The sequence below is a fragment of the Podarcis melisellensis genome (genome assembly GCF_964234715.1).
Source record: "Podarcis melisellensis genome assembly, chromosome: 1".
Taxonomy (NCBI): domain Eukaryota; kingdom Metazoa; phylum Chordata; class Lepidosauria; order Squamata; family Lacertidae; genus Podarcis; species Podarcis melisellensis.
This window is the reverse complement of record NC_138528.1, coordinates 22,514,861-22,536,568: the sequence shown is the minus strand read 5'-3', so window position 1 is coordinate 22,536,568 and position 21,708 is coordinate 22,514,861. Positions and strand designations below refer to the sequence as shown.

At 45.6% G+C, this 21,708-nt stretch overlaps 1 protein-coding gene across 10 annotated transcripts in view; it reads right to left on the bottom strand.

Moving 5' to 3' along the window:
* The window catches only part of LOC309369039 (cation channel sperm-associated auxiliary subunit beta-like), a 108,268-nt gene continuing 86,560 nt past the window's right edge, over window positions 1-21,708 (bottom strand). For all 10 annotated transcript variants that reach the window (XM_081909573.1, XM_081909571.1, XM_081909569.1 and 7 more), the window contains 10 exons: window positions 21,378-21,574; window positions 20,689-21,015; window positions 18,819-18,958; window positions 10,759-10,968; window positions 8,304-8,414; window positions 6,770-6,880; window positions 5,223-5,361; window positions 4,272-4,372; window positions 1,897-1,971; window positions 1-529 (listed from right to left, as the gene is read on the bottom strand). In XM_081909573.1, the coding sequence (XP_081765699.1) occupies window positions 308-529; window positions 1,897-1,971; window positions 4,272-4,372; window positions 5,223-5,361; window positions 6,770-6,880; window positions 8,304-8,414; window positions 10,759-10,968; window positions 18,819-18,958; window positions 20,689-21,015; window positions 21,378-21,574 (1,633 nt within the window). In that variant the 3' untranslated portion in view covers window positions 1-307. The remainder of the gene's footprint in view (window positions 530-1,896; window positions 1,972-4,271; window positions 4,373-5,222; window positions 5,362-6,769; window positions 6,881-8,303; window positions 8,415-10,758; window positions 10,969-18,818; window positions 18,959-20,688; window positions 21,016-21,377; window positions 21,575-21,708) is intronic.

The following is a 21,708-nucleotide window of genomic DNA, read 5'->3' as shown; positions in this document are numbered from 1 at the left end:
TGTATTTTAAATATATGAATTATTTTATTGTGTACTGCTTCAGTGACATTTTCGGAGGGGGGGGGAATCTTGCCCAATAAACTTCAGTAAAATTCTTGACAAGCAGCTACTAAATGCGTTTCATCCTAGGGAACAACAATTGAAAATTCATCACCTCTTTTCAAAAATATTTTTCCTAAACAGAAAGACTACAGCTAAAGATGAAATAGTTGTACGTATGTTTGTTACAAAAAAATACCATTAACATTTGTGGTACATAGTTACTGATAAAAGCAACACATTATTATAACGTTATTACTATTGCCAGTCAACTTCCTGCAGAATCACCAGAATTTACTGAATCTCTCTTGGGTGGGGGTTTTGATGCCACTTTATTTCTTCTTAGTTTCCTTTTTAAGAAGTTCCATATCTCAATTTCAAATACATACAGAATAAATGCCACAAAAATGATGCCTCCCATTAAAATAGTCGTCATTGAAGTGATAAGAGAGTTTCCTGGGAATGCCAGTGGAGAATCGTCAATATAAATCTGCAACAGAAAATATTGTAATTCCAACAGTCACTTCCCTTTAAATTGACTATTGCTCACCCTGTTGACAACAAGAAAGTGAAACTGGTCTAAGTGACAGCGAAAGCTGGCATATGCAAATCTAAGTGGTGGGGGAACAGAAGCAGTCATCTGAGTTTATAGGGAAACCAATTTGGTAAGCATTACATGTGGTTTGTTGCAAGATACTGCATTATTATTGTACCTCGTAAAATAAAATACAGAGAAAAGTATGGGCTAGGAAAGTATGGCTCTCTTTGTTAAGCATAGGTTTTTCCTTGTATTCTCAATCATTTCTATGAGGGAAGGCTCACAGTTCAGTGGTAAAGCACGTTTTGCTTACAAAAGGCCAAAGGTTCAGTTACTACTACTATTTCTACTTCAGAAAGATTTGGGGTAGCATGGCTAGGAAGGAACTCTCCCTGAAATATTGGAGAGGTGCTGCCAGCCAGAGGAGACTAGCCTTCCCAGACATTTGGGACTTCCATCCCTATTAGCCCTTTGCAGTCCCAAATCACCTGGAAGGCATTAAATTGGAAAGGCTGGAGCAGAAAGTTAACCTGGCCCAGATTATCCAAGTGACTCTATCAGCTCTTGTTTGAGATGGCTGCCTTTCCATGGTCATATATTTGGCACTGGCAGGCCTGCCAAGAGGGCAGGGGGCATATTGCTGTGCCAGAGCCAGCACATGGCCCAAACTCTGAACTTTAATTAACCCCCCCCAACAATTAAGTTTCTAGAGCTTGTACAACAGAAGTGACAAAGCAAAATCTTCAGGCACCATTCAAAGCCATTGCTTTGTGAGCTAAGAGGCTACTCCTGCCTTGCAGTGTTTTTAATTAATGACTGAAGTCACAGTTGTGCTATTTAAATATCTGCTGGGCTTCTGTCACTAAAGAGTACTTGCCTCAGTTCTGGGCCTTGGCATCCAGAAAATCATTCATATATACAGGGTGAGTCCTTTAAAAGAGGCCCCGTGGATACAGAGTACACATGTTCCATGGGGCCTCTTTTAAAAGACACATATATATATGTAAAAGACATATATATATATATGTATATATGTATATATATATATATATATATATATATATATATATATATATATATGTAAAAGCTCCAGTCTGCTTTAGCTTCCACTTCTGTGTGTTTCCCTAAAGTGTCCTTCTCCAGTCCAGTCCAGTCCCCCTTGGACCCGCTAATTCCTGCTGTTCTCTGGGAATGTGCTGAAGTAAGGGCTAAATATGTGGGAACATTTTGTACAATCTTGTATCCTATTTTATGTTTGTTAATTCATTCTGTGTGTAATTTGTGTGTTGTTGTTTTTTTAAAAGAGCTAATGACAATACCTGAAATTCGTCAAATAAGTTACAAAAGGAGACTCCAGGAATAGTTGATACCCTGAAATGGAAAAGCTCAGATCCCTGTTGGAAAGGGGGGGGGGGAAGTTGTTACTAATATGCTGTAACATTTGTTTTCATTTTTTAAATTAAAACTGTAATCCTTGGCTATTAATGTGATCTGGTTGCTGAAAGAAAATAAGTGTTTTGTATGACCTGAACAGAAATACATATATGGCTGGCTGAACTGCAATGTGGCACATGGTGCAATAGTGCCTCAATATTGCTGCTCCATTTTTTTAAAAAACGATTCTCTTAATTGTCATAAACTATAACCGAAATATAAAGTGTTCATGTTCACTTGAAATGTTTCACAGAAATAATGTGCAGTACCACGTAGAACAGACAGGAGCTGCTTGTTGAGAAAAACATCTTACATGCACACAATTGTTTGTATAACTACAGCCTAAAAATCAGTGTTGCTAGCAACTGTGTTATATCCTTGGAACAGAAAATTTCTGATATTTTGAATTAATATGCAAATTAAAAAGGTAAAGGTACCCCTGACCGTTAGGTCCAGTCGCGGATGACTCTGGGGTTGCAGCGCTCATCTCGCTCCATAGGCTGAGGGAGCCGGCATTTGTCCACAGACAGCTTCCGGATCATGTGGCCAGCATGACTAAGCCACTTCTGGCAAACCAGAGCAGTGCACGGAAATGCCGTTTACCTTCCCACCAGAGCGATACCTGTTTACTGTGATGTGCTTTCGAACTGCTAGGTTGGCAGGAGCAGGTACCAAACAACGGGAGCTCAGCCCGTTGTGGGGATTCGAACCGCTGACCTTCTGATCCGCAAGCCCTAGCTCAGTGCTTTAGACCACAGCAGCACAATGTCAAATGTATATTGCACGGTGGCTCAACATATGGTCCAAGGGCTGCATGTGGACCTCAAGGCTTTTCCCCCCACCCCTCAGCAACATCTGATGCCCCCTCCCCAAACCTCGTGCTGCCTTCTTTAAGTTGGGTAAGTGCTGGGAAGGAGCTGTGAGGGCTGACAGGATCCTAGAGCCCTCCTGTCTCCTTCCCAAGGCCTGATGCCTTTAATACCCAGCTTTGGGAAGTCAGCACAGGGGTGGGGGTGGGTCATGCCTCAATTTTAGGCCTTGTTCCACCACACCACCTGCCCACATGACTAGCCTTTGTGTGACCCGCAGGTTTGGTGTCGAGGTACACCGACAAGTCAGCACGGCACCAACATTCCTCTGATGAAAATCAGGACATATCTTTTGGTGCCGTGCTAACTTGTGCGAAAGGGCAGCATCCTCCTCCCCAGGGTCAGCAGTGATGCTGGAGGGGGTAAATGGGACATTCTAGGATCAAATCAATTCAAGAATTGATGCTTTTGAATTAGGAACAAATCAATTCAAGCAGTGGCGTAGCGTGGGTTGTCAGCACCCGGGGCAAGGCAAGTAATTTGCGCCCCCTAACCCGTGGATTTGCGGCCCCTAACCCCCAGATGTTGCGCCCGGTGTGACCGGCCCCCCCTGCACCCCCCACGCTACGCCACTGAATTCAAGAATTGATGCTTTTGAATTATGGTGCTGGAGGAGACTCTTGAGAGTCCCATGGACTCCAAGAAGATCAAACGCATACATTCTTAAGGAAATTAGCCCTGAGTGCTCACTGGAAGGTCGGATCGTGAAGCTGAGGCTCCAATACTTTGGCCACCTCATGAGAAGAGAAGACTCCCTGGAAAAGACCCTGATGTTGGGAAAGATTGAGGGCACAAGGAGAAGGGGACGACAGAGGTCAAGATGGTTGGACAGTGTTCTCATGAGTCTGACCAAACTGCGGGAGGCAGTGGAAGACAGGAGGGCCTGGCGTGCTCTGGTCCATGGGATCACGAAGAGTCGGACATGACTAAACGACTAAACAACAAAAGGATCAAATCAGAAGCTGGGATGGCTTCTTCAAATTCTGGGATGATGCAGGAAAATTGGGGCACTTTGAAAGGGTTTCAGTACTCTTGTGACCCACTTTGTTTGAAAAGTTGGACCACCCAGGTATAAAGAGTTTAAGGTAAGAAGAGTTGGGGTTTAAGGTACAGTGGTACCTCTGGTTACGAACTTAATTCATTCCAGAGGTCTGCTCTTAACCTGAAACCATTCTCAACCTGAGGTACCACTTTAGCTAATGGGGTCTCCCACTGCCGCTGTGCTGCCAGCGTGCAATTTCTGTTCTCATCCTGAGGTAAAGTTCTTAACCCGAGGTACTACTTCCAGGTTAGTGGAGTCTATAACCCAAAGTGTTTGTAACCTGAAGTGTTTGTAACCCGAAGTGTTTGTAACCCGAGGTAGCACTGTATGTATTTTCTCTGGCACTTACAGTTATCGTTATAGATAGGCCATCTGGGTTATATAGTTCAGTTTTGAGTCTGTGCTCCAAATATTTTTTCATTTTTAACATACTTGATGTTTGATTGGTACCTGAAAAAACAGTTAAAACAGTCGCAGAGTGGTAGGTTTCAGTTTCTTCCTTCTTTTTCACATTTCAGTAGGGCCTGAATACAGATGAATAGCCAGATCTATTTCTCATGAAATGTAAAAGTATGAAAGGTATCAGAGGCACAGCATGATGTATTAGAGCTGCACAGGGTCTTCTACAGCGGCTTTCCAGAGGTTAACAAACAGCAGTGCTTTTTTTCTAAAAAAAAGTTCAGGGGTGCTCTCATTTTTCTACTCATATTGAAATACTGCCCCTCAATGAGGCCAAACTTAGATTCACAAAATGTTTAGGGTTATGTGTACCCCTGCATCCCCCCAGGAAAAAAGCACTAACAGTGATTATTTAACACGAGTGGGTGAAAAAGGAGGGGTGTGGGTAAACATTAATATGAAATGTTGGTTAACCTGAACTCCTCTTTGTTATAGCCGAAGTGCCACCATAACTATTAGTCATGGTAAAAGCTAGCAGGAGAACTAGAGGAGGAAGAACAGCTAGGGGGAGGGGTGCACCCATGGTAAACCAATGGGTTGTGTTATGCTTGTTTGCGGCCTTAAGGGTCTGTGGGTGTAATAGGTTTTGCATGCAGAAAGAATTGGACTAGATTCTTTCCACATCAAGTCTTCCCTGAACTAGAACTTGCAACAGCCCCAGCAGGCATGGCCAATGGATAGGGATGATGGGAATTCAGCAACATACAGGGGACCAAAGGTTCATCACACCTACTATAGGGCCAGAAAGAGAGCCTGAAAATACATTGACGACAAGTATTTCCAACAGAACCTCTCCGATACGAAAGATAATGATGAATCCCAAGATTCTTCTGCTCCCTACCTGAAACTTTCCAGTTGGTTCTGTTGTTGACTTCTATGATTGTGATAAAATAAGGAGATGTCAGATTTACAGAGCGACCCTCATCCTCAATGGTGAAATAGAGAGGAAGCCTTGATACTGGGAATTTCATTCGCAGGGCCTAGTAATGTAAGATATATAGAAATCACTGACATTAAAATAATGCCTGCATGGATCGATGTGGAATGACACAAATGTAAATACAGTGGTACCTCAGGTTAAGAACTTAATTCGTTTGGAGGTCTGTTCTTAACCTGAAACTGTTCTTAACCTGAGGTATCACTTAGCTAATGGGGCCTCCTGCTGCCGCTGTGCCGCCGCTGCACAATTTCCGTTCTCATCCTGAAGCAAATTTCTTAACCCGAGGTAATATTTCTGGGTTAGCGGAGTCTGTAACCTGAAGCGTATGTAACCTGAGGTACCACTTTATTTACATAAGCTGGTTTAGTTCTGCTAAATAGGAAGTCTGACTTACAAATTGGTAATGAGCTGAATGAAAGCCAATGGACTGAAAATCAGTCCCAGAAGGTCTGAGATTCTGTGGGTAGGTGGCACATCTGTTAAATCTGTTATGCATAAGGTTGCACTCCTTCTAAAGTAGCGTTTCACAAGCTGGTAAGGAGGCAGCCCAGCAGGGCGTAATGTTCCTTTTTGCCACGTGTGTTTTCTTGGAGCAGTCCTGGTTTGTTTCCAGAAAGAGAGGGCAATCTCTGAGGCTCCCGTTTTGACCAGTAGAGCCCACAATCCAGAACTCCCAGGTCAACTAAATGCAGTGGTGGGGTGGCAATGGGTAGGGCTGGCTACGTCCATGTGGGGTGGGCCACAGGAAGAACACAAGGTCAGAAGAGGGCCACGGTTGGGAAAAGGTTGGGAAACACTGCTCTAAAGGATCAAATTCTTAGACTGAGCACACTCTTAAATATAGCTTTGTCAGTGGAGAACCAGATAAGCCTTTGTGGGAAGGAACGTCTTTCACATTAATTTAGGCTGGTGTGCCAGCTGCAGCTTCTTCTGGAAAGCGATAGCCTGGTCACAGTTATCTGGAAACAAGGATTGACTACTGTATTGGGCTGCATCTGGGGATACCTTTGGAAACTGCTCAGAAATTGCAGTTACTGCAGAATACAGCTGCTAAGTTAGTAACTGTGAGTGGCTTAAAAGGCTTCACTAGCTACCAGTTCATTTCTAAGCAGAATTCAAAGTTTGCCTTTAAAGCTCTATAAGGCTTGGGAACCCAGTACCCAGTACCATAGGAGTCTTTAGAAATTCTCCTTGGCATGGCAGAAGGCGGCCAGAGAAAGGATTCATTGGTTATGACGCCCCATTTGCAGAATTTTCTCCCCAGAGATGTTTGCCTGCCACAACATTGTCATCTTCTCAGCACTAGCTAAGGGTATTTTTATCTTCTTAGGTTTCTTAGTGTACTGTTATTTTTATATACTTTACATACTGGATGTAATGGTTCCAGGATACTATATAACTCCTCAGAATAACAAACAAAAAGCTGCACATGTAGGCATAGACCTTACCTTCTCCTTGCAATCAGAAAAGGCAACAGAAAAGGACAGCTTCATATTTTCTGTACATCCACAGTCAGAGCGATTTGACTTGCCAGCACATTGCTTGTACCGTCCAGAATTCTGTGGAAAAAGTAAAGGGACCCCTGACTGTTAGGTCCAGTCGCGGATGACTCTGGGGTTGTGGCGCTCATCTCGCTTTACTGGCCGAGTGAGCCAGGGTTTGTCTGCAGACAGCTTCCAGGTCATGAGGCCAGAATGACAAAGCCACTTCTGGCGAACCAGAGCAGCACACAGAAACGCTGTTTACCTTCCCGCTGCTTGCACTTGATGTGCTTTCGAACTGCTAGGTGGGCAGGAGTTGGGACCGAACAATGGGAGCTCACCCTGTTGTGGGGATTTGAACCGCCAACCTTCTGACCGGCAAGCCCTAGGCTCTGTGGTTTAGACCACAGTGCCACCCGTGTCCCAAAGAAGGTATAATCAAGGCAATTCTCGACTGTGCTTACAAAGTAGACCAACATATGCAATGGAAATCATTTGACCTCTGAATCAGTCTATAGTTTTTCAACTATCGGTGGACTGGAGAGCCCTGCATGTTCAAATTTGGTGGAAAAGGGTTGTCAGAAAGAAAGGGAGAGTCAGGGCAAAGAGAACTATGCAATAACTCTTGTTCCTTAGTGAACATGAAGCGTGATATGCAGTTGGGTTGAAGAGAAGCATTCTCTTGAGCAAGAGACAAATGAGCTGAATGGACATTGGGGCTCTTGGATGACAGCAAATAATTTTGCAGATGAAGTCCTCTGCCTGCTTTTCAGCCCTTCCCTTTTTCTTCTCTACACTCTCCATATTCTTAAGCAGCTTTGATACTGTGGACTTTCAGAGTCTTTAATCAGATGTAAAATATCATTATCTTGAATATATGGAATAGTGCAAAAGGAGCTATGCATACAATCCTCTACTGCCTCTTCTTGATAGAACAGGAAAACATGGAGGATTGTAAAATGGGGTGAGGCAGTAGAGTTCACCTAGGGCAAAAACAGGAAATGCTCATATTGACTGCTCTGGGTGCTTCAAATTGTTTCCATAGCTCCTAAAGTATATTCACCTTGAGTGTGTGGAAAGTAGTTGGGCAATTGTGTCAACATATGTTCTGATCCTGATCTGTCCTATTACTGCAAAGGTTTGGCAAGTGATATGAGGTGGCCATGAGGTGGCCATAAAGTTAAAACATAAGGATTTGAGCCCAGGTTTTCAGGTTATTTTTCTCAGAATAGTATGTGAAAACCAGCTATTTATAGTGGGAAGAAGACAGATGTTGAGTCTATAGTATGTGCAAGCAGGATGCCTAAGTTTTGGGGGAAACTCTATAGAAATGCTTATCTGGAAGTTGAATTTCAATATTCTCCTCTTAATTAGAAATCTCTTTTCTTAATGCATGTATATGTATGTAAAGAACATGCAACAGCACGGAGTGCAAAATGGATAGCAATTTTTTAAAATGTGCATTCTCAAAGCTCTTACAGGAGTAGCTATGAAGACTTACTTTTGAATTTGTAAAATAATCCCTCAGTTTAGGTTTGCTGGGGTCAGCATTATAGAAATTTTCTGTGAGTGGAACAGCAATTCCCAAAACAGATGGTGGCCTGTAGTTCACCTGTACAAAAAACAACACATTTTAATGGGGAAAATTTATTATTTGAAGAATTTTTGCAAACAACTTAAATCGTTAGTGGGACTGACATAAAAATGTGCAGTGAAAATAATTTAAATAAAATACAAAGGATAAATAGTAAATAGATATGAATTGGATATGCAGTGATAAAAGATAAAACATAAGTAAGCACAGAAAGGGGGGGTCAATGATTTTATATTTTCTAATTGTTATATAAATTTATTTGTATGATAATCTTTGTAAATGAAAAAGGGGGAAATTATATGATGAAAAATAAGACCGGTTAGTATCATCTCCCCAACCCTGTATTCATACACTTATTACCAGCAGCACAGATTTCTTTTTTAAAAAAAATAAAATTTTATTAAGGCTTTATTAATACAGATGAAAGAACAAATTTAAAAAGCAAACTAATCTAAATGAAAACAAAAAGAGAAAGAGAGAGAAATGCAACCCTCTCTCAAAGGTAGATCTCAAGCCGTGTCTCACACATAAGGGGGTGGCTCCTCCCAGATCTCACCTGGGAGCTCCCCTTCTTCCAGCCTCCCACCCTGAAGAAGAGTTTGGATTTGATATCCCGCCTTTCACTCCCCTTCAGGAGTCTCAAAGCGGCTAACAATCTCCTTTCCCTTCCTCCCCCACAACAAACACTCTGTGAGGTGAGTGGGGCTGAGAGACTTCACAGAAGTGTGACTGGCCCAAGGTCACCCAGCAGCTGCATGTGGAGGAGCGGAGACGCGAACCCGGTTTCCCAGATTACGTGACTACCGCTCCTAACCACTACACCACACTGGCTCTCAGTGTGGGAGACCTTCCCTTCCCTGCCTCCCACACAGGGTCCTTCACCAGCCAGCCCTCAGCTTCATGTGCATACGCCCCCTCATTGACCCAGAGCAGAGGACATAAAAACAACACCACCAAAAGCAGGACCAAAGGAAGGCAGGAAAAAAACATGAAGATGAAAATAATAAAAGAGTGGGGAAAGAAAAGAAAGGGGAGAAAGGAAATAAAAGGGCTTCTGATTCAAATATCCTGAGAAGACCTCTGCAGTCTAGATGTAATGAAGGGATGCAGAGGGCATAGCACTGCATAAATTGGAAACTCCCCAATGCATTCGCCATGAGTGGAGGTATCTCTGTTTCTTTTAAGATGTATCTGAATTTTGGACTTAAGAAACAGACGTGTTCTGGAAGAAAGAGAATGGTAACCTGTGAAATGAATCAGGCACTGAGTGCCAAGGTTTTGATATGAAGAGAACTCTCATTATCGTAACTGGAATGCTACGTGATTGAAGGGGAGCCTTTGCTCTTTTTTTTTACATTATTTTTGCTGTGCTATGGATCAGCAAGCCTTCACTGAAAAAGAATCAATTATTTATGGAATGAAATTACTAATAACTATATAGGGAATGCAAGAGGGATTCAAGAAGAACTTATAATTTTCTTTACGGAGTGCTTGAAAGAATAGACTGTGTGGAATACTGTGATGATTGGTAACATTGCCAACTAAAGAGAGCTCTAGTTCTGATTTATTACGGTTTTGGTGAGACACTAACTTGTTAGAAAAAACAAGGAGATAAACACTGGAAGTTAATCAGAAGTCGCGGCCGGACCCTGGATTGCTTTCGGTTTCAGAGAGGCAAAATGGAGCTTACCTACACATGAGCGGAGGGGCAATGTTGAAGAAAATTGACTGATTATAACATGAAGGAAAAGAAGGTGGTAAACAGATACTTCACACAGCTACAAAATATAAATTCCCTCTGCAAGTTAATGGATTTGGATTTATTAAACACGATTGAAAGTCATCACATCAGTGGCTGCTAGAACAAAGGATTAAGATCGGAATTGTGGAACTTGGACTAATTAAGAGAATTGGCGCAGGATCAAGGAATAACATCAACTGATATCCAGAACACGGGATGTTTAATTCGGAACTGTTTAGTTGGCTCTTTTGATTGTATTGTGATTTGGCATAATTTGCCATCAAATTAATGTGGCCTCCATAGGATTGTTATTAATGAAACATTTAAAAAATTGATTTTTAAAAAAGACAGTTGGAAATGTTGACCCTGCCTTCTATCAGAAGAAAAGTTAGCTTTTACCTGTCTGCTTCACTGACACAGATGCCAGAGAATGTAGTGATGTCCTCAGCATTGCTCTCTTTTTCATGGGCCACATTTAAATCCATCTAACTCAGGAGTCTTGTGCCTGGGTATGGCTTTGGAAAAATGCATCCTGGGGCTTCATAGAGCAATAAATACATCTGTGTCTCTCCCCTGTTCAGAACATTTAAGAAACTAACATATAGGATTTAGGATCCTTACCGGTAGCTGCTTTAAAAGTCTGGCAATCGCTGAGCCATTTGGTTCAGCACTGACATCCTCAACTAGCCAGTCCGAAGGAGAGGTTTTAGCAGATAGAACATAGTGCATTGCTTTAAGATAGGAGCAGGAATTCTTCAGCGTTAAGACAAGAGTTATCACTTCACATCGGAGAGATCCCACTGCGATAATCACAGCTATGGTGGTTTTACCCTAGGGATGTTTATGAAAAAGCATAACATTACTTGGTCTCCAACATAGATGAATATAATTAGCTTCTCATCATAGGATGGATCTACACACAGGGGGGAAACCCACTATAAATAAGTCAGAAATTAAATCGTTATAACAAAAGAAAACAAACAATATGGAAAATCGCAAAGAATTTTGTTTGTTTTTTCTCCAGCACCATCTGGTGTTGCATGTTTATAATGCATTTGAAGTGCTGTTTTTTGACTAATGTAGCTGATTCCATAGAGCAGGGGTCAGCAAACTAAGGCCTGTGGGCCAGATAAGGCCAGAGGGGCTCTTTAATCCAGCCTGAGGACCCTGCCCGGTCAGTCCCCGTGCTAAACTGGCATAGCGCGGCGATTGACTTCGGTGATTGGCACGCAGGTGGCTTTGGATCGGCTTCAGGAAGCTCCCGCAGCCAATTCGAAGCTGCAGATGCCTCTGGGCGGGCAGCGACACTGGGCAATTCAGAGCCGTGCTGGGTTTCCTCAGCACACAGGCGGAGAGGCTTCAGATTGGCCAGCAATGCAGCCATGGACAGAGAGGCCTGTGGGCATGTTGTGGGGCTTTGGCCGGAGCTTGGCATGCCTGCTGGTCCAGACCTGGGAAAGCTCTTCCAGAAACGAGAGGTGCCACCACCGTTACTGGCTCCCAACCGCTGCCAGAGGAGGTAGGAAAGCAGGGGGAGGGGAGGGGCTGGGGGAGAGAGAGAGAAGCCCCCATCCGCTGGTGTGTATGTGTATGTATGCATGGGTGTGTGTGCGTGGTCCAGCCCACCAGTCGATTTAAGGGACAGTGAGCCGGCCCACTGGTAGAAAAGTTTGCTGACCCCTGCCATAGAGCCTTATCCATGGAAGCATGGCTGTTGACATGCAAGCAAGCAAGGCATTTGCATTCATTTCCCTAGTGTTAAGTAGTGGGTTGACATAGCAGCCGGCACAGCGATTTCTTCAAGTAGCTCTTTATTTTGTAAGCTGGAATAGAACTGACTGCAAACAGCTCAGCCGGCCTGCTTTTATAGGCAGCCGGCTGTCAACATTGTAACAACAACAGCCCAGAGTTCCCGCCTAAAATAACTGCCGCGGACCTGAGTGAAAACTATCTACAGACCTGAGTGAAAACTATATACAGTGGTGCCCCGCAAGACGAACGCCTCGCAAGACGAAAAACCCGCTAGACGAAAGGGTTTTCTGTTTTGGAGGCGCTTCGTAAAACGAATTCCCCTATGGGGTTGCTTCGCAAGACGAAAAAAATCTTGCATCCCCCTGCGGTTTTTTTCCGCTTTTTTCTTCCTTTTCTTAAGCCGCTAAGCCGCTTATCAGCTGTTCCGCTGATAATCCGCTTAACAGCTGATCGCTGGAAGCCGCTTGACAGCTGTAGCGCTAATCCGCTAAGCTGTCAATGGGCTTGCTTCGCAAGACGAAAAAACCGCTATACGAAGAGCCTCACGGAACGGATTAATTTCGTCTTGCGAGGCACCACTGTACAGTATCCCCCTGTTGGCCCAGGGTGAAACTACACTACATAACACCCCTCCCCACCGAGATAAGGCGTTAGTTACAATCGTAATGGTTTCCTTATATACAGCACCACGCGTAATGGTTCAATTAGGCACAAAAGCATATCGGTTACATTTCCCATACTTAGACCAACAGTGATACATGTCCAACAACATAGTCCTTTAAATAAGTTGGGCGCTTGGAAACTCTGCCAGACCGCCGGGGACTGGTAGCCAAGTCCGGAGGGCCACACAGTTCTCGCTGAGGCTGTGGTGCGACCCTAGGTGGCGTTGGAACCAACTCCCCTGGATCCGCTGCTGTGGGTGGAGCCTCCGCAAGTGGAGTGGTCTGAGTCTGTTCTGAAGCGGCTTGGTTTGGCTCCACGCTGGCAGTTTGCGAGGGAGGTGTAGGTGGGGCCTCGCCATCTGTACGTGTCTCTTCTGGAGCCGCAAGCGCAGTTGGGGGCACCTCGGTAGTGTCCAAGTCCCCAACCCTGTGCCTAAGCTGGTCTATGTGCCGTCGCCACAAGCGTCCGTCTTCGAGTGCCACCTGGTACGAGCGAGGTCCAGTGACTCCCACTACTGTGGCTGGCACCCAAGGAATGCCCCCCACATAGTTCCGGGCAAAGACCTGGTTTCCTGGGACAAATGACCGTGGCGCGTTGGCACAGCCTGGGGGTTCAGCCACGGCAAAGTCTGGGTGAAGCCGGTCGAGCGGTGACCTGAGGCGGCAGCCCAAAAGCAGTTCAGCAGGACTCCTCCCTGTGGCCGCATGAGGGGTGATGTGTTGCACGAACAAGTATTCGGCGACCCGCTCATGCCAGTCTCCCCGGTCCAGGCGCGCCAGTGCCTCTTTTGCCGAGCGCACCATTCTTTCCGCTTGCCCGTTGCTGGATGGATGAAAGGGTGCCGTTAGGGCATGGCGGATGCCCAGTCCCAAAAGATACCGCTCAAACGTGCCTGACGTGAACTGCGGTCCGTTGTCAGAGACAAGGACATCAGGACACCCATGCGTTGCAAACAGGCCTCGCAGCACCCGGATGACAGCTTCGGTAGTGGTGGAGGGCATCAGGGCGACCTCCAGCCATTTGGAATAGGCGTCCACCACTACCATAAAGGTCCGGCCGTGAAAGGGGCCAGCCAGATCGATGTGCACCCTCGACCAGGGTGTCTTTGGCGTCTCCCAGGTGTGTCCCTTAGCTGCCGGTGGTGCAGGCCTCGACTCTTGGCACGCTTGACAGGCGGACACCCAGGCAGTGATGGCATCGTCCATATTAGGCCACCAGACGTAACACCGAGCCAACGCCTTCATTTTGACAATTCCCGGGTGGCCAACGTGCAGAGCCCCCAGGACGCGCTGACGGAGTCCCTGGGGAATCACGACGCGGTCTCCCCACAGCAGACAGCCGCGATGAGCTGAGAGTTCATGTTGTCTAGTTGCGAAGGGCTGGAACTCCGATGCAAAAGGCCCTTGTGGCCACCCCCTCCACACCCAGTTGAGCACCCGACTGATGGTGCGATCCTGGGCAGACGCGGAGGCCACAGTGGCAGCCGATACAGGCGCTGCCGGAAGATCCTCAATCAGAAGGAGCGATGAAGCTGGAGCCGGGTCTTCCACAAATGCTGGAAGAGGGCAACGGCTGAGGGCGTCGGCATGGCCCATCGATTTCCCCGGGCGATGGATGAGCCGGTAGTGGTAGGCAGCCAGGAAAACAGTCCATCGCAGCATGCGTGGCGAGAGGACCGGTGGAGTTGGACGATCACCGGCGAGGAGGCCCAGGAGTGGCTTGTGGTCAGTGATGAGGTCAAAAGTCCTGCCATAGAGGTATTCATGGAACCTCTTCACTCCAGCCACAAGTGCCAATGCCTCCTTGTCGAGCTGGCTGTAATTCTGTTCTGTCGGAGATAGTGTCCTGGAAAAGTAGGCGAGCGGTGCTTCTCTTCCATCTGGAAAACGGTGACTAAGGACAGCACCGATGCCAAAAGGTGAGGCGTCGCAGGCAAGGACCAGCGGCCTGGATTCACTGTACTGTACCAGCACACTGTCTGAAGAAAGGAGAGCCTTGACCGCGTTGAAGGCCGCCGTCTCCCGATGACCCCAGGCCCAAGGCGTCTTAGTGCTAAGGAGTCGGTGAAGAGGCTCAGCCACTGTGGCTTTGTGGGGCAGGAACATGTTATAAAAGTTCAGCAGCCCCAGGAATGCCTGCAACTCCGTTTTGTTCTTTGGGGTGGGGGCCTGCTGGATAGCGCGGATCTTGGATGTGGTTGGGTGAAGGCCGGAGGCATCGATAAGATAGCCCAGGAACTCTACCTGTGGAACGGCGATCTGGCACTTCTCCCTATTTACCTTGAGCCCGGCCTCTTGGAACCTGGTCAGCACGGCACGGAGGCGCTCGAACGGCTGCTGGTGTGAGTCTGCAGACACCAAAACGTCATCAAAATATGGTACCATGCCCGGAAGCCCTTGCAGGAGACGCTCCATAAGGCTTTGGAAGATGCCAGGAGCCACACTCACCCCGAACTGCAACCGGCGGCAACGGAATGCCCCCCGGTGGGTGACAATCGTCTGGGCTTCAGCAGTGGCATCATCGACTGGCAGTTGTTGATAGGCTTGGGCAAGGTCCAGCTTAGCGAAGACCTTACCCTCACCCAGGGAATGCAGCAGGTGTTGGACAACAGGAACCGGATAAGCGTGCTGCTGAAGTGCCTTGTTGATCGTGCACTTGTAGTCAGCGCAGATTCTCACCGACCCATCTGGCTTGACAGGCGTGATGATGGGGGTTTCCCACTTGGCGTGGTCAACCGGCTCCAAAACTCCTTGGGCAATCAGTTTGTCCAGTTGTTCGTCCACCTTAGCCTTGAGAGCAAAGGGAACCCGGCGTGGCTTTAGCTTGATGGGGGCGACTTGTGGATCAAGGCTAAAGGAGATGGGCGTACCTGTATATTGCCCCAAGGTGCCGTCAAAAACCTCGGCAAAGTCTTTGACCAGACCCTCAGTCTCTGCGTTAGAGATGCAGTTGATGCCGGTGACTTCCAGGCCGAGGGCATCAAACCAGTCTAGCCCTAGGAGGCTTGGCCGCTGACCTTCGACCACCACCAACCGGAGCAGGCCCGAAAAATCCTTGAAGGCGATCCGGAACCGGCCAACGCCTACCACGGGAATGTCGTTTCCCTGGTAGTCTCTCAGGTGTACGCGGTGAGAGTCGAGTTGCCTTTTGGACACTCTGGGTACCAGTCTTTTGATGGTGCTCCATGACACGATGGACAGGGCAGACCCGGTGTCGATCTTCATGTCACATGGAGCTCCTTCAATGAGCACCGTGACGTTTAGCTTGCGTCACGTAGGCGAGTCGGTTTGGCCAATCGTGGTTCCAGATGGGCAGCGGCAGTTGGTGAGAGCGAAACAACTTTCCTTGGCAGACTGGAGTGAAGACTTGGACTTGCGAGTCGATGAAGCGGGGGTGTCAGACGGAGCCGATCGGCAGACCTTAGCGATGTGGCCCCTTCTGGAACACTTCCTACAGATGGCGTCTCTGAATCGACACTTGGCACGGGAATGGTTGCCTCCGCAGCCGGCACATTCCGGTTGGCCCTTGGACTTCTGTTGGAACTTCCTGCGCTCCCGCTTTGTCTGGTGCACGTCATCGTCTTCACTGGAGGATGCCTCATCACTGCTGGCCTTTTCATGATGCACCGGAACTGGCTCCCTAGCAAGACGCGGGCTGCTGGACTTGCGGATCTCCTGGGCGGAGCGTTCAGCAGCTTCTGAGGCCACAGCCTCCTCAATGGCTTTCTGTAGCGTGAGGTCTGGCTTGGCTAGGAGACGCCGTTGCAGATGGATGTCCCGGACCCCGCAGACGATTCAATCCATCAGGGCATCGTCTAAGTCTCGGAACTCACAGTGCATTGCAGCCTGTCGCAGGGCGGTGGTGTAGTTGTTGATTGACTCCCCCTCTGCCTGGTGGTAGAACGCATGGCGGGCAGCAATCTTGGACGGCTTTGGTGCGTAGTGGTTGCGGAGTTTCTCTTGGATCGTGTCCCATGGTGTTGCCTGGACTGCTTCAGGCGCAACCAATGCTCGAGCCGTCTCAAACACCTCAGGCCCACAGAGGCTGAGGAATAGGCCCCGCTTCCGATCCACTGATACTGCTGTCAGCTCGTTGGCTTGGAGGTAGCAGTCGAACCGAGCGAGGTAGGAGTCCCATGATTCAGAGGCTGGCGCAAACGGCAGTAGAGGCACAAGTGAAGCCATGATTCCGATGCCGGCGTGAAGGGCGATGGATGGAACACAGTGCTCTAGCCAGAACAGTCAGCTCTGAATTGGTTCTGCCCAGTGATTTCGCTCAGTGATTTCGCTCTGTGATTCAGCTCAGTGATTCAGCTCAGTTCAGAGGCTGGCCGCATTTGGCTGTGCTCCGATGTCCATCCATCCCATCCTTGTCGCCAGTGTTAAGTAGTGGGTTAACATAGCAGCCAGCACAGCGATTTCTTCAAGTAGCTCTTTATTTTGTAATCTGGAATAGAACTGACTGCAAACAGCTCAGCCGGCCTGCTTTTATAGGCAGCCGGCTGTCAACATTGTAACAACAACAGCCCAGAGTTCCCGCCTAAAATAACTGCCGCGGACCTGAGTGAAAACTATCTACAGACCTGAGTGAAAACTATATACAGTATCCCCTGTTGGCCCAGGGTGAAACTACACTACATAACACCTAGCACAGCATGTGTGCATTGCACATACTAGAAGAATTCCAAATTCTGTCTTCCATTGGAATAGTTTTAAGTATTCTCATATGACAAATGCCTCTCCCACAGGAACATTTTAAATATTATTAATCTAATACTCCAAAACAAGCCTATGACAAACAATATATCCATACCAAGACAAGGGTCACATATCAGGTAAAGTTAGCTGGGACTGGGCCCCATTCATAACAACAGAACTACAGTAGCTTTTAAGCTTTCTCTGCCTTCCTTTGCCTCTGTGTGTGACGGGTCTTGGATGCTCCTGGGTGATTTTGAGAGAACTTGGATGGACCTGTGAGATCTCACAAGAGCACTTCAGGGCTTCTGGAGCCCAGGATGCTCATGAAGGGGTCCAGTTCCAATGATTTGAGTATACACATTTTTGCAGATATGTAGAATGTTTTGAACTGAACGCCTGTGTAAGATACAATTGCACTGTAGTCATGAATAACTTGCATCCCATTGCTTTCAGTAAGTCTAGCTGTGTCTGTGCTAAACTAGTGCCTGAAGATGAGAAGATAAACTGAAGCTGAATCACAAAAGGAGTGTAACACAATGAGTGGCTAGTTTTTGTGTCCAGGATTCAGCCTGTTGCCAATTAGTTTCCGGGCCCAATTCCAAGTGCTGTTTTGACCTATGAAGCCTTAAACGGCTCAGGACTATAATACCTCAAAGACCGCCTCGCCCTATATAAACCAACCAGGACCCTGCAGTTTTAACCTTAGGCCCTTCCGCATGTGCCTTCTGTTCAAGAGGTCTGGAGGGTGCCATCACAAAAGCGGGCCTTTTCTGTGGTAGCTCCCCATTTGTGGAACACTCCCCCTAGGGAGGCTTCCCTGGCGCCTTCATTGCATATCTTTAGTTGCCAGGTGAAAACGTTTCTCAGGCGTTCGGCTGATTAACATTTTATATCTTTTAAAATGTGCTTGTGAGAGGGGGATTGCAGGCCTGTGCACAGTGTGCCTTGGGAACTGGGAAGTAAGCAGCAAAAACGACATGAGAAGAACTTGGAAATAAATTGGCCATGAAGTTTTGGCATAGGCATTGGGTGTGTATCCCAAATCATCCTACCTGATTGCTGGATGATTATTCACAAGGGTCAGTCCTGGGTTAAGGGTCCCCTCAAGATGCTGGTAAACTAAGCTGACAGCCCCTGGCCACTGAACGGAAGTCCTTGGTCCATCACCCCCACCTCACGTCATCTGGACATTCAGAATTCAACCCAGACGCCTTTACCAGGGTACCCTGAGATTTTTACATGTCCAACAGGAGAGGCTCCCTCTCACCCCCAGGTTACACTAAGTATCCAACCCAATGCCTTTTCCCAGCACACAAGCTGGCCTCTCCCTGCCAGCTCACCACTAAACCTACTAACATCTGCAACCAATTCCCATCACATCTACAACCAAGTCTCATTACTCTACAATTTCTAGGGTTCTGTGAGGAAAGCCATAGCGTAAACTGGTCTAAAACCAACATAAGTTTGTTTTGTACAAAAACACGGGGAGAAGATTTTTGGAGTCTGAATGCACATTAAAGCTGTGTGTACTTTATCAAGGTACTCTGAAAAGAGCTGGCAGCATGTTACCTTTTCAAAAAATTTACTATGAACAGTGATATCGATTAAATTGCTATTGTTGTCGTCAAAATAAATTTTTGTGCTCACATCCAGTAGAGAAGGCCTTCCAATTGCAATGTACATTAGCCTATTATGAAACACATTATACGCTGTGGAAGGAAAAAACAATGAGAATGATGTTTATTTCCAATATTTCTTTCCTGTAGAACAACCTCTCACAAAAGGAAAAACTTAGCTCCACTCTGAGACTGCAGTTGGGTTGAAAAATACTTGAGGATTTTGGCTGATTCCAGTGTACCCTTACTTCATATACATCTGTGTACATATGCACATCAAAATGAGAAATCCATATGAAAGATCTACAGGCAGGATGGGAGTCAATAGGATAAAAATATATGTAAAATACATTTTGTTGAATTTCAGTTAAATTATTAGAGTGAGGATTATAACTTATAAAGAGTTGTATAAAGATCTGTAGGCAGGATGGGAGTCAATAGGATATCCCACTAGTTTCAAAATCTATATGACATATACATTTTGAAACAAACCTTTCTTCAAAATGAAGGGGAAGGTGTTCAAGTGGTTGGTAGATGGCTACCTCCAAGCCCTGATTTTCTGGGCCCATTCCAGTTGGGTCTCATGCCTGGTTCTGGCACAGAAACTGCCTTGGATGCCATGTGGCGTGACCTTTACCAAGACAGATATGGAGGGGAGGTGTGACCTTCTCGGTTCTCTTGGAGTTCTCAGTGGCTTTTCAGTACCATTCATCATGGTACAGTCAAACCTTGGAACTTGAACGTTGCCGAACGTTTCAGTTCCTCAATGCCAAAAACCCAGAAGGAAGTGTTCCGGTTTTCGAATATTCCTCGGAACTCGAACATCTGTCCGGCTTCCACTTGAGTGCAAGAAGCTCTTGCAACCAATCTGAAGCTGTACTTTGGAATTTGAACGTTTCGGAAGTTGAATGGTATTCCGGAACAGATTGCGTTCGAGTTCCGAGGTTTTGTAGAAAGCACCTGACAAACATAATGAATAAACAGATCTGTTCTGAAGAGTTTATACAAATGGGATTACTTCATCGGCATTTAATTTAACTAAAGGTGCTTGGCAGAGCTCATCCTGTTGTCATTTTTGTTTGTTCTAGCAACAGTACTATTAGCAATCAAGATGAATTCCTTGCAAAAAATAACATATTTTCCAATATACCATCAATTAAGGATCGAATAAGCAAATTGAAGGCATTTGCTATTTCAATTGCTGAATTAATACATATAACAAATTGGACTTCTCTTTGGGTATACAGAAGACAGGAGTGCCTGGCGTGCTCTGGTCCATGGGGTCACAAAGAGTCGGACACGACTAAACGACTAAACAACAACAACAACAATTGGGTATACAAAGAATTATAAAATGTTATTGAGTGCAAATCTAGGACTTGCTATGTTTTGAAAGATGGAAATATTAAGATTTATTATTGCACACAGAATTCTGTGTGGTGCTTTTTAAAGATATTTGTGAATATATCTGCCTTTTAATTGATTTTTTGAAGGATTTTTAATGGAATATAGCTTTGGATACAAATGACCAAATCCTTCTCTCTCTCTCACACACAGCATGTAACATCTGCAAAAATTATGGAAGTCAGATAAGCTTTGATAGTGTATTTGATAAATCTTGGTTATAATTATTTTTATTATTACATTTTTAAAAGCAATCATGCATATAAAAATATATGTAAAATACATTTTGCTGAATGTCAGCTAAATTATTAGAGGATTATAATTTATAAAGAGTTTGCTTTCATATGATTTCAAACACTTTCAGACATTTTATCGAGAATACTGAAGAGCGGAGAGACAAGAAATATATGCAGTCTTACCTACATTAATTGGAGTCACTCTGAATTTAAATTCCAGCTTTGACCCAATATCCAAGTATTTAATGGCATGGCGTGGTAGGTCATCAAATTGTTGTATTGCATATCTACATATGTCAACAACAATTTTCCATTTTCTGGTATTTGCAGTGCCAAAGTCATACAAGAACCACCTCCCAGGTGGAATGTCTGTATTTAAAGGCACCCTATTAGGCATAGTAGCATCTCCTAAAGCATTTTGGTCATTCACAACTTGAATAATGAAGAAACTGCTACTGCCTGGAATCACCACTGTTTTCTCAAGATCGGTTGGTTTAAATATATTCAGACCTGGAAAACAAGAAAATAATGAAAACATCATTCAATGTGCAGAAGCTGCATTTCCCTTCATTTTGCCACTTTGTCTCCATAAGAAAAGTATGCATTTACACATAGTTGGAGACTGATTGGCTGGCTGTTGATTTAGGAAGGGGATCTAGTAGAAATAAAAATGACTGGATGGCGAGGAACATATAAAAGAGGCTACATAGGAAATTAGGAAATGCTGGGCAGGGGCCACCCCCATGCAACCAATCTTAGATGAATAGTATTCCCTACAATTCTTTTCCTATATATTTCTCCACTTAAGTGTGATTAGCATAAGCCAAAGACCCTCCTTCCAAAAACTTTTCATTATCAGGTGATGCACAAACCTGGAGAAGTCAGCTGAAGCCTGTATGATATACTGGTCCCTGTAGGGGGCAAAACTCTTAAAGTATTTGCTGTACAAGGGCTAGCAGTTTTAGATTCAACAGGAAACCGATCTAGAACATCTACCAGTACAGATGATATAAAGCCCGGAGGAGCTCTCGTCCTAAAAACCTCTTTGATTATACACGATCCTCCTGGCCTAAATTAAAAAGAAGCATACATTTAATACCACCTTGATGATGTCAGATCACACATCTAATGAATTTTAACGAATTTTGACTAGTTCCTAACATCCCCTTGCTGGAAAATAGTGCTAAGAGAAAATTGTGGTTT